This window comes from Malaclemys terrapin, chromosome 7 (genome assembly GCF_027887155.1).
Source record: "Malaclemys terrapin pileata isolate rMalTer1 chromosome 7, rMalTer1.hap1, whole genome shotgun sequence".
Lineage (NCBI taxonomy): Eukaryota > Metazoa > Chordata > Testudines > Emydidae > Malaclemys > Malaclemys terrapin.
This window is the reverse complement of record NC_071511.1, coordinates 128,312,692-128,325,939: the sequence shown is the minus strand read 5'-3', so window position 1 is coordinate 128,325,939 and position 13,248 is coordinate 128,312,692. Positions and strand designations below refer to the sequence as shown.

General features: G+C 44.1%; 1 protein-coding gene across 1 annotated transcript in view; it reads left to right on the top strand.

Annotated features, from left to right (window-relative positions):
• The first annotated feature begins 7,548 nt into the window (after positions 1–7,548).
• The window catches only part of ENTPD1 (ectonucleoside triphosphate diphosphohydrolase 1), a 66,478-nt gene continuing 60,778 nt past the window's right edge, over positions 7,549–13,248 (top strand). Inside the window, exon 1 of the mRNA XM_054035763.1 lies at positions 7,549–7,731. Within this exon, the coding sequence (XP_053891738.1) occupies positions 7,647–7,731 (85 nt within the window). The 5' untranslated portion in view covers positions 7,549–7,646. The remainder of the gene's footprint in view (positions 7,732–13,248) is intronic.

The following is a 13,248-nucleotide window of genomic DNA, read 5'->3' as shown; positions in this document are numbered from 1 at the left end:
AACTTCATCCTGTTTAACTCAGACCATTTCTCCAATTTGTCCAGATCATTTTGAATTATGACCCTGTCCTCCAAAGTAGTTGCAATCCCTCCCAGTTTGGTATCATCCGCAAACTTAATAAGCGTACTTTCTATGCCAATATCTAAGTCGTTGATGAAGATATTGAACAGAGCCGGTCCCAAAACAGACCCCTGCGGTACCCCACTCGTTACGCCTTTCCAGCAGGATTGGGAACCATTAATAACAACTCTCTGAGTACGATTATCCAGCCAGTTATGCACCCACCTTATAGTAGCCCCATCTAATTTGTATTTGCCTAGTTTATCGATAAGAATATCATGCGAGACCGTATCAAATGCCTTACTAAAGTCTAGGTATACCACATCCACCGCTTCACCCTTATCCACAAGGCTCGTTATCCTATCAAAGAAAGCTATCAGATTGGTTTGACAGGATTTGTTCTTCACAAATCCATGCTGGCTGTTCCCTATCACCTTACCACCTTCCAAGTGTTGGCAGATGATTTCCTTAATTACTTGCTCCATTATCTTCCCTGGCACAGAAGTTAAACTAACTGGTCTGTAGTTACCTGGGTTGTTTTTATTTCCCTTTTTATAGATGGGCACTATATTTGCCCTTTTCCAGTCTTCTGGAATCTCTCCCGTCTCCCATGACTTTCCAAAGATAATAGCTAGAGGCTCAGATACCTCCTCTATTAGCTCCTTGAGTATTCTAGGATGCATTTCATCAGGCCCTGGTGACTTGCAGGCATCTAACTTTTCTAAGTGATGTTTAACTTGTTCTTTTTTTATTTTATCCGCTAAACCTACCCCCTTCCCATTAGCATTCACTATGTTAGGCATTCCTTCAGACTTCTCGGTGAAGACCGAAACAAAGAAGTCATTAAGCATCTCTGCCATTTCCAAGTTTCCTGTTACTGTTTCTCCCTCTTCACTAAGCAGTGGGCCTACCCTGTCTTTGGTCTTCCTCTTGCTTCTAATGTATTGATAAAAAGTCTTCTTGTTTCCTTTTATTCCCGTAGCTAGTTTGAGCTCATTTTGTGCCTTTGCCTTTCTAATCTTGCCCCTGCATTCCTGTGTTGTTTGCCTATATTCATCCTTTGTAATCTGTCCTAGTTTCCATTTTTTATATGACTCCTGTTTTTTAAGTAACATCCTGTTAAAGCAAATGTCATAGGTTAATTCTACACAACACAAAGATATATTTTCTTTATTCATTCCAAATTTCTTGCTTTTTAATTTAATTGAGCGCTCCCTTGTTTTTATGTTATAGGATTGGGGAACATGATTTCTAACAAATTTTCCTAGGCCGTGCATTCTTCTATATCCTTCTATCATGTTTCCTCTTGGTCTCCTCCTTCCCAAAAGTAAATTAGTCCTAGTCTCTTTAATCTCTCCTTGTACGGAAGTCTCCTCCTCCTCCCAGCCTTTAAGTATGTTCTTTGTCTTTCTCGGGATTTACCATTTCTAATCTGTCTGTTTTGAGTGATACCATATGAGACTGTGTCCCTATTGCCCTTCTTCCTGGGCTGGTTATATGACTGCTGATGTTTGATGGTGAAATAAGGAAGCAGTTCTTGACGTTCCTCTGTCAAGGCCAGTGTTGACATGTAGACAGATTCTTGAATCTGCCACCTGGCTTTGCTTTTGAAATATGTAGAAAATGGTTACCACAGCTGCATGCATAACTTCCCTCTTCCCCTCCTTCTCTGCAACCTGCTGCAAGCAAAGACAATGTGGATCTATTTAATATTGCATTAGGGACTGGCAAAGGCACCTTCTGTTTTCCACTTCATGATTAATTGTTTCAGAAACCTTCATACCCACTCAATCCCCAGAGATAATGTCATTGGCTTTTAATTCCTGCAGATTTGTTCCCAAGCTCCCACCCAGCACGTTTTCTTGTGGCTGTTTCCTTCCCTGCTCTCCCTAGGGCAGGATTCTCTCTGGCTTCCACTGTAACTTTCGCCATTCCTCCCTCCTCTCCTGTTCCCTGGTCATCAAGCTACCATGTCCTAAATTCCAATCTGTGCTTGGATTTTAAGGCAGCATGTCCTATCTCCTGGCAAATTTTAAACAACTAGAAAAATTGTTTATATGTCATACAATTAATCTGTAGAACCTACTGGAGCAGGATATTATTGAGGCAAATAGCTTGGTAAGGCTAGAAAGAAGGGACTGGACATTTGCATGAATAAATTTTGCATCTGCAATGATGCTAATTGTGATTAAAATAATAAAGGCTTGTGATCAACAGATTTCAGCATTTAAGGTAGGGTGACCAGATGTCCCGATTTTATAGGGACAGTCCCGATTTTTGGATCTTTTTCTTATATAGGCTCCTATTACCCCCCCCACCCCGTCCCGATTTTTTCACATTTGCTGTCTGGTCACCCTAATTTAAGGTGATCACCATCTGGGTGCAGGAAAAATTTCTCCTGCTATTTCAGATGCAGTCAACTCTGGTTTTTCAGCACCTCCAGTAGTAGGAGACTGGCAGCCATTTGTCAGTTTTGTTGTTCTGATTTCCGGGCTGAATTCTCCCTCCAGACCCTGAGCTTTGTGGAAATTACATCTGGTTTCCTCTTTTTTTTTTTTTTTTTTTTTTTTTTTTGTATTTTAAAACTTCCTCCCCAGATTGTCTGGAACCTTAACAGAGTACAAATGCTTTTCTGCCTTTGGGGGTTTGTTTTCTTTATAGAAACCTCAGTAACATAGTAGCTATGGTTACCTTTCCGTAGTTTGTAACTAACATTTAAAATTCTACCCATAAACAGAGGGAGAAAACATGTCAAATTGCAAAAGCTGGATCCTGCTTCCCCTTCCAGACCGAGTCTAAACGAGCATGTTGCATTATGCTACAGAGTCTGCCCTCCCCCACTCTGGGCCATGGGGAAGTTCCATAGACCACCATTTCTCAAATGCGGCCACCAGTGGGTTTCCCTGCGGCCATGGCAGTTTCCTGGGCAGTGGGGAGAGGGAGCATCAGCTCCTCCCTTTGCTCACTGTTGCTTCTGCATGTGCGGCCTCTCTGGAGACACAGGTGGGACACAGAGGTGAGGAGGCGAGAGGCAAGGTGGGCAGGTGGGTGAGGAGGCGAGCGGTGAGCCAGCAGTAGGGTGAGGAGGCGGGCGGACGTGGGGGCGAGTCTGGCTGCAAGCAGTGGCAGGTATGAGGAGGCAAGCAGTAAGGCAAGTGCTGGTGGAGGGGCTGGTAGGGGGGTAAGAAGGCGAGCCAGCAGGCCGGGGGGGGCGGGTCCAGCTCCAAGCTGGGGAGTGAGGAGGTGAACGATGAGCCACCAGCAAGCGGGGGTTCTCACGGCTGGCAGGGGGAGTCTGGGGCAGGGGAGTGAGGAGGTAAGCGGCGGGTGGGGGGGGTAAGAGGAGGCGAGTGGCGGGTGGGCATCTGAGGAGGGACCCAGGAGGCGAGCGGTGGGTGGGCATCTGAGGAGGGACCCAGGAGGCAAGCGGTGGGTGGGCGACTGAGGAAGGACACAGGAAGCGAGCAGCGGGTTGGGGGGTGAGGAGGCAAGTGGAGGCACATGGGCAGTGGATTGAGCCTCCCTTTGAGGAGGTTAGCTCCCGACTCCACCCTTTCCACCTGCAGCCAGAGCCCCGAGACCCTCTGCCCAGCCCTGTGGCTGGAACCACAAGCCCCCCGCCTGGAAAAGCCCTGAGTGCCCCCCCCTTGGCTGGCCGAAGCCCCAAGATGGCCCCTCCCCACCCACACACATACACCTGCCCGGAGGAGCCCTGGGCTGGCTGAAGCCTGGAGTGAATCCCCTTCTCTTCCCCGCCCCCCCCCCCCCCCCCCCCGGGCCAGCCGAAGCACTGAGCATTCCCACCTTCCCAGAGGAGCCCTGGGCCAGCTGCAGCTGTGCCCCCCCGCCCCAGAACCAAGCCTCCCAGATTCGTTGTTATTTGGACTTCTATTATGTCAAAACATTTTTAAATTTACTTCAGAATTGTTGTACAGACAACCACTTTTACCAAAAAAGCAAAAGAAACAATAATAAAAAAGACAAGAACGTGCAAAGCACCTTATTTGTGTTCTATTCTGTTAGGTCCAGTAAAGAACAGAGATAACTGCAATATTTTTATTATGGAGTCTACAAAAAAAATCCCCAAACTTTACATAAATAAATTACAATGATTTGGATGTATATATGTGCATATTACTTTATTAACTTTAGGAAAAATAAATAATTTTAGGAAAAAGTGTCCGTATGGCCACGAGCAAGAGTTGGTGGCCATACTCTGAGGCCACCACAAAATTTGTTGCGAGAACCCCTGCCATAGACTACTGTCTTCTGTGACCCTACAAAGCAGGTTTCCATACTTGGCTGGGTCACATTGCGTTCCCTCAGTCAGGGGATTCATATTTTGGTGTAAATTGAATAACTGCATAATCATACAACCACAAAACCCATGTCCTTCCTTGCCCCTATCCTTTCTGAGTATGCAATGGACTCATTTCACTGTCAATCCATCGGTTGGTCTGCATGGTTTTTGGGTCAGAGACCTATCTCCTAGGCATTTTTTGTGAAGTGCCTAACATGCTTTTGGGTGCTATTTAAAAAAAAATAAAATAAAAAAAATAACCTGCCACAGGGCACAATAACCTCCTCTCTATAGGAACCCTCCAGTGCCTATACTGATGGATGTTAATTATGTAAGTATTCCAAGGAGAGAGAACTAGGAGCAATAGGATGTAATTAAGACAAAGATAATTTAGGAGGAACCTCAGGAAACATTTCTGGACAAGATTTTTCATACTGTGGAATAGTATCCCAGAGGAGGTAGTGGAAGCCTCAGTACTTAGAATGTTTAAACCCAGACTGGACAAAGCAATCATGGATATACTGAAGCTTTGCACTGGTCCTGGGGTGAATGGACTAGATGCTGTCTATGGCACATTTGTTAGTGACCGAATGGATCCTGAGTATGGATTATTGCCCAGTTACCAACATTGGTGGTGGTATAGCCCACCTATTTAATGTGTTTTTTTTTTTTTTTTCCTTCTGAAAAGTGTCCATAAAAAATACCCCTTCTTCCTGAACAGATCTGCTACCTCTCTTTATTCAGAGACATGTGTGCAGACTTTACTGACAACAGTTAATATAATGAGGCTGCACAGGTATCAAGGGCAGAATGTGACTTGCAGAATCTTTATTACCGATGGTGATATGTGAACCAGAGAGAGCTGAGCTTGCCTTTCAGATCAAAGGCTGAGTTTGCCAGGTGAGCAGTTAGAACAACCATCTTTTTACTTGTATTGAACCAACTTCTGTTGGTGAAAGAAACAAGTTTTTGAGCTACACAGAGCTCTTCCTCCCGTCTGGGAAAGGTACTCAGGGCTTCTACACACTAGCACTTACTTTGGTATAACTTAAGTCACCCAGGGGTGTGGAAAAGCCACTTGCAGAGCGATATAAGGTACACCAAACTAAATGCTGATGTTAAAGCTCTCCTGCAGACATAGCTACTGCTGCTCTGGAAGGTGTAATTATCTCAACAGGAGAGACTGTCTGCATCAGCAGTGCTCCAGTGGCACAGCTACATCCTACAGCTGCGTCACTGTAGCAATTCTAGTGTACACTAGGATGGCAACTAAATACAAGGTTGAGCAGATAGTTCAGTATAAGTCATTGGCGCATATTCTAAGGCACCATTCAAGATGAAGTGGCCCATTAACAGCTCTGTAGTCAAAAGGCAAAAAGGGGGGTGAGTTGGTTTATTACGACCATGATTTTTAATGTCTAGCAAAGTTGTGAATTTAAGCATCCAGGCAAGCTGGCCTATGTCATAAATGGTTACATACACCAAAAGTCACAGCAATAGTCATGTTACTCCCAGCCACTTAGAGCCAGTCACTTACCCAGGTCAGTTGAATCTCCGATCTCAAACCAAAGACCGTGCCTGTAGCTAAATAGAAACTTCTATCATAAGCAAACTCTATATGTCCTTTGGGGCTAACCCAGGCAAAACAACTGGGGGTCTTTTGCTTCTGCTTAGAGATTCTTGCCCCTTTAGAGTCCAAGCAGCAAAAAGAACCTGCGCAACACTTCCAAAAGACAAGCCTGGGAGCTCAATGTCATAACTTGGCTAAACACTAAAAATCATGGTCCTAATAAAGATACTGGATTCCTGCAAAAAGAACAGGAGTACTTGTGGCACCTTAGAGACTAACAAATTTATTAGAGCATAAGCTTTCGTGGACTACAGCCCACTTCTTCGGATGTACTCCTGTTCTTTTTGCGGATACAGACTAACACGGCTGCTACTCTGAAACTGGATTTATGGTTATTACAACAATCTGTAACCTCCCTTTTTGTCCTATGATTATAGGGGTGTTAATGGGCCACTTAGCCTTGAATGGTCCCTTACAATATATGCTAACTAGTTATGCTAAGCTATGACCTTGTATTTAGCTGTGACAGTACCTTTTCCAGGCCTAAGGAAGAGCTCTGTGTCGCTCAAAAGCATGTCTCTCTCATCAACAGAAGTTGGTCCAATAAAAGATATTCTCTTACCCGCTGTCTCTCTAATGTCCTGGGATCAACATGGCTACAACACTGCTTATCTTTTTTTACTTGTAAACTGGGCAAACTGTTTCTGGGATTACTGAGAGATGATAAACATGTAGGCTGCAAAGTATTTTTATAGTCATTTTTCAGAGTTTAGCCATTCTTTGAAGCAGGCAGCATGTGTCACAAGCCAAACAGTAAACCAGGGGTCCCCAACACAGTGCCCATGGGTGCCATGGCACCTGCCGGGGCGTCTAAGTGCGCCCATGTAGTGGCTGGCGGGCGAGCATCCGCCAACAAGCAGCGTCATCCAGAGGCGTCGCCGCCGAAATGCTGAATCATGGATGACGCTGCTTGTTGGCAGCATTTTGGCGGATGCTCATCCGCTGACACAGTCCTCCATGGCTCAGACGAGAGAGGTTGGGGATCACTGCAGTAAACCAACTCTTCCTCTCTGCAGGAGCTCCAAGTGTGTGAAGGTGAGGGGCCCAGGGCACAGAAGGGGTGGGGTGAAGAGCCCAGATTTGTACCGTTGTGATTGGAATTTGTGGATGCAGCAAAGTTTGCAAAAATTAATTATAAATCAACCCTTTTTCCCCCCCCCCTCCTTTCCCAGCTGTATTTTCCATTTTTCTTGTGTGTTTGGATCTAGGTGGTGAAATGTAGCAGATGGAAGTGAGGGAGGGCAAAGCTATCTCCTTTTTAAGAGTAGCTCTTCCTCTCATATACAGTCTGGCCAGAGCCAAGGGAGTCTGAGTGTTAGATGACTTCAAAGACTGATGAATAATTGCTTTCTGTTTATGTCCAAGACACTATTTTTCTTTGAAAAGTGCCAGCACAGCCAGACATATATCTGCCTCTGCTTACGTCCCAAAAGGGGAAGGCACAAGGTATTCTCTTGGCAGCTTTTGCGTCCTATTACCAAACACTTTGTGGCACTCTCTTAGTGGAAGCCTGGGACTGAAGCAGGTTGCAATCATGAGTTAATTTCTGCCTTAATGAAAAATCACAGGGTGACCTGCTTCTAAGTTCCTTCTGAGTCATACAGAGTTAAACTAACCCCTCCCACAGCCATGGACCGTTAAATAGCTCTGTTTCACATGCACCTCTCGCTAAGCAGCTCAGAGCCAGCAGAGGCTGAGAAAGGAGGGGAGAGAACGCTGGCACTGATGGACGAGCCAAAGGGTAAGAACAAAAATGAGTTGCTCTGAACTTAAAAGCAAAATCCGCCTCTAGAGAGGAGGTGGGGGAGAGGGACTTTGGGGCGCTTTTCAAATGGCTCTGACCTGCTGTGACGTCAGCCTCACCACAAACAAAAGTTTGACAAGTTAATGAATATTCATGAGAAGTTTATACTCATTGAGATTTGTCATTCAGGAGTGAACTAATTTTGAGACCCTCCTGCAGCCAAATGCATCTCAGAGCAGCACAGACTACACGGTCACATTCATTTCTCATTACAGAACTCAATGCATATGTTCTGAGACGATGAATTCATCGTCAAATAGATTTATTTTGGTCTATGCTGCTTGCAGTCTTCTGCATTCCTTCCCTATTGTGAAATTAGCACACAATTCTCATCTTGGAGTTCAGTTTCTCAGACAGTGTAGAGGAGCACTGACAAGTGATTCTGAGCCTGTGTGTGTGTATGTGGGTTTGGGTTGATGGGGGAGGGGAAGAAGGATTTGCAGTGTCTGTAAAGAAAAAAGAGGAGGCAAGATGTTTATAACCTTTGGCCCTGGGGCTGTGTTATGTGAATGTCAGCCCAGAGGATTGCCAGTTGTTGTTTCACTGCAGTTTGGAGACAGCAGGTATGTGTGAAATTAGCCACTGGGGGCTCATGTCATGAAGAGAGTGGGTGTCCCCTGTGTGACTGCAAAATGAGAACAACCTTGGAGGGTGTGTTTCTTGCAGAGGGTGCTTCTGATGGTAGAAGTCTTGCCATGAGACCTCTCAACACAGGGCAGGGAATATTTGGGCAAAAAAGGGCAAACACTTGGAAGAGCATAAAGGTGTGAGGGTGCCCTGCTGGGGGGTAAGGGCATGGCTGGGTATGAAGGTGCTGCTGCAGCAGGACACAAGGAGTTCTCAAAGCCTGGGGACTCTTGATATGCAGCTGGGAGGAATCTCACAGCAATATTCTAGGGCAGAGAGTCTTATGGGGGCACGTGAGGAGAGAATGATTCTTAGCCCATGTTTGTTGGTGGCGGGGTTGTTTGACAGCAGGGTGGTTCCTGCTAGAGCTAACAGTTGCTCTCCATTCTGGTGCTGGCATCTCAGATTTATCATCCTGGTGACATGAGTAGGTACGAACATGACACCTGTAGCACATTGGCATGAGGTTTCATGTCGTCAATATACACACCCTGGAGCTGAAATTTAGCCCAAACATTGACATCAGCATGGCAACCTTTTTTCACAGAGCAGCCTGCAGCAGAATTAAATCTTCACCTTTTCTCAATACATGATGAGGCTTCTAGATGGCATTGTCATGGAGCCTTCCTTTTATAATCAGCTGGAATATTACACATAGCAGAAAACATATCACCTATCATCTGTTATGTTCAACATCTGGCAGAAACATTTCCTACTTTAGAATCTGCCTTTTTCTGTCTGGCCATTTTACACTCTGTACCGTAACTTGCACTTTACAGTCTGCTCTGATCTATAATTCAGCCTGATGTGAAGATATGTAGCAAGAATTCAGGCAAGTAGGAGGCTGGGCAAGGTTCTAGGCAGAAACTTTGCAATGAAACAGGGAGAGAAACTTTAGGGATAATCAAAAAGAACAGGAGTACTTGTGGCACCTTAGAGACTAACAAATTTATTAGAGCATAAGCTTTCGTGGACTACATCTGAAGAAGTGGGTTGTAGCCCAGGAAAGCTTATGCTCTAATAAATTTGTTAGTCTCTAAGGTGCCACAAGTACTCCTGTTCTTTTTTGAGGATACAGACTAACACGGCTGCTACCCTGAAACCTGTCTTTAGGGATAATATTATTTCTTATTCTAATAAAGTTCTTTGTTCAGTGTTAGAAAAAAGTGACTCTTTTTCTGTAATTCTTTACCATTGTCACAATGACAGGGTGTCAGCAAATGATTCATTCTGAACCAGAATAAATAAAATGCCAAAGTTCAGCTCTCTTCAAGAGTTTTGAGGAGCCCATTGGATGGTCTAAGTGAAAGAGTTAGGTTTATTAGGAACAAAAATTATAGCAGTGGTACAGGTTTGTTACTAGATGGAGATAGTAAAATTGTTAGCAATTATGCAGCAACATTTAATATTTCTGTACTGTATTTTGAAAGAAGGATGATGATTTAGTCATATCAGATGAGGCTGATGAACCATTTTCCAGTCCATTAGTAACAAAGGATGCTAAACAACATTTACCAGGTATAGGCATTTCTAAATGCACAAGCCCAAATAACTTGCATTCAAGAATCTAAAAGAGGTGGTTGAGGAGATCTCTGGCTGATATTCATTTTAGTAAATCTTGGAGTACTGGGGAAATTCTGGAAGAGATCTAATGTTGGGTTGATATTCAAGAAGACCAAGTGGAACAATCCAGGTAATGATAGCCTGACATCAGTCCCAGGTAAAAAGATACAAAAACTAACATGGGATTTCATTAATAAAGAGTTAAAAGACAGGAATATAATTAATGCCAATCAATGTGGTTTTATAGAAAATAGGTCTTGACACACAAACTTGATTCAATTTGTTATGAGATTAGAAGTTTGATAGATAAAGGTAATCACATAGACTTTTGTACGGTGTTTGACTTAGTACTGCACAGCACTTTACAATATCAATAAACCAGGATGCTATTTTTTAATGTACATGGTTGATTAAGAACTGGCTAACTGGCAGATCTCAATAAGTAATTCACAATCATCACTGAATGGAGATGTTTCTAGTAGTGGATTGGTCATTGCCATTTTGAGTTGTATTCATAAGAGCATCACTTGGTACAAGAAGGGGATAGTCCTCTACAGCTCTACTGTGTAATTCATGTAATTACCTGAACATAAGAATGGTCATACTGGGTCCGATCAAAGGTCCATCAAGCCCAGTATCCCGTCCTCTGACAGTGGCCAATGGCAGGTGCCCCAAAGGGACTGAACAGACAGGTTATAATCAAGTGATCCATGCCCTGTCACACAATAAAAAAAACCAAAATGAATTAATGGAGATATCCCATCTCCTAGAGCTGGAAGGGACCTTGAAAGGTCATTGAGTCCAGCCCCCTGCCTTCACTGGCAGGACCAAGTACTGATTTTGCCCCAGATCCCTAAGTGGCCTCAAAGATTGAACTCACAACCCTAGGTTTAGCAGGCCAATGCTCAAACCACTGAGCTATCCCTCCCTCCCCAGCTTCTGGCAAACAGAGTCTAGGGATGCCATTCCTGCCCATCCTGGCTAATAGCCATTGATGGACCTATCTTCCATGAACCTATCTAGCTCCCTTTTGAACCCTGTTATAGTATGGCCTTCACAAAACCCTCTGGCAAGGAGTTCCAGAGGTTGATAGTGCGTTGCATGGAAAAAATACTTTCTTGTGTGTGTTTTTAAACCTGCTACCTATTAAGTTCATTTGGTGGCCCCTTGTTCTTGTATTATGAGAAGGAGTAAATAACACTTCCTTATTTACTGTCTCAACACCACTCATGATTTTATAGACCTCTATCATATCCCCCTTAGTCGCCTCTTTTCCAACCTGAAAAGTCCTAGTCTTATTAATCTCTCTTCATACAGAAGCTGTTCTATACCCCTAATCATTTTTGTTGCCCTTTTTCTTAACCTTTTCCAATTCCGATACATCTTTTTTTAGATTAGGTGACCACATCTGCACGCATTATTCAAGGTGTGGGCATACCATGGATTTATATAGAGGCAATATGATATTTTCTGTCTTATCTATCCCTTTCTTGATGATTCCCAACATTTTGTTCACTTTTTTGACTGCCGCTGCACATTGAGTGGATGATTTCAGAGAACTATCCACAATGACTCCAAGATCTTTCTTGAGCGGTAACAGCTAATTTAGACCCCATCATTGTATATGTATAGTTAGGATTATGTTTTCCAATGTGCATTACTTTGCATTCATCAACATTAAATTTCATCTGCCATTTTGTTGCCCAGTCACCCAGTTTTGTGAGATCCTTTTGTAGCTCTTCACAGTCTGCCTGGGACTTAACTATCTAGAGTAGTTTTGTATCATCTGCAAATTTTGCCACCTTACCTGAAAGATATAGAAAAACTGATAGTAGCTTAGAGAAGAGCAAGAAACATAATCAAGAAGCTTGAGTGACAGAGAAAAAGATTACCTAAATAGGTAATAGCCCCTGAGGGCTCCCCTGACTTGCATCGCTGCTTCTAAGGCCCCTGCATAGCTTTGTAGGGGTGCAGAATCACTGGTGCAAAGGTCTATCCTGGCCTCTATCACCGAGGAACCTGTTTGGGCTAACTGGCAGAGGCATGCAGGCGCATACAATTTTACCAGGATCCCCTGGGTCAAATATATGCACAGTAGTTCACCAAAGGGTGGCTTGTGATGTCTCTACTGAGAGTCAGTAGCCCACTGTTCATCATACTCATTTTGAAATGTATGTATGGGTAATGTTTAAGGAATCATATATCTGTACTGAAAGTTATATTCTTAAGGCAGGTCACCAGAAGGTGATCAACATGCCCCCGTCAGGCAGGAGGGAAAGGACACTTACCTCTTTCTGGCTGGTTATGTGTATATTGTATATTGTCTGCTTTACAATGGAGGCCAAATGCTAATCAGGAGATTGTAAAATCAACAAAGGAGCACACAGGAGAAAACAACTAGCAGGGAGGGACCATGTTTACGAGTGAAGACAATGGATAGTTGGGGTGCAGAGAGATGCCCTTCATCCTTCACTGGGGACACAAACTGTCAGTGTGTTCGGTCTTGTGAAAGGAAGGTCACAGACAACCTGACTGGAAAACGCTGCAAAGACTTTGGGTGAACTAAACTTCATTAGAGAGGAAAGTACCTTTGTAATTAAGTATAGGCTCTAGACTGTGTTAGGATTTTATTTTACAAGTAACCATTTGTGTCCAGTACTTCAGCTTGCTACTTCTCAAATCTCTATACTTTGTTAAATAAATTTTAACTTGTTTTCACTATAAACATGTCTAAGTGCTGCGTGTTAAACAGAGTGGTGATCTGAGGTGGAACTGGTAAGCTAGGTGCACTGCTTCTTTGGGGACAGCGAATCTGTGAATACTATGAGCGTCCAGTGAACCAGAGTCTGGACACTCCAGAGGGATGCTCAGAGAGTTCAGGGGTTGGAGTATCCCTATATGTAGCCTGTACAGAGAGAGGGGAGTGTTTGTGTTGCCTGTGGCTATGGTGTTGAGGAGCTCACCCATGGCAGGCACAGACAAGGCTTGGCAGCAAGGTGCCTCACAACCCTGGGGATTTCTTGGACACATCACAGTTACCCCCTCTCACTTTCCTGGAATGCCCCTTGCATCCCAGGACTCCTGCTGATGTGGTGTGCAACTAGCAGAACCTGCTCCGTACTAGGTGTATTCCCCAGGGGGCCATTACACCAAGCTAATTCTCCTCTCACACCAGCCAGTCACTAACTTCCATGAGTTGACACCTAGTTTGCACCAGAGTCAGTGGAGAATCAGGCCCTAAGGATGGAGATGATTTATTTATCA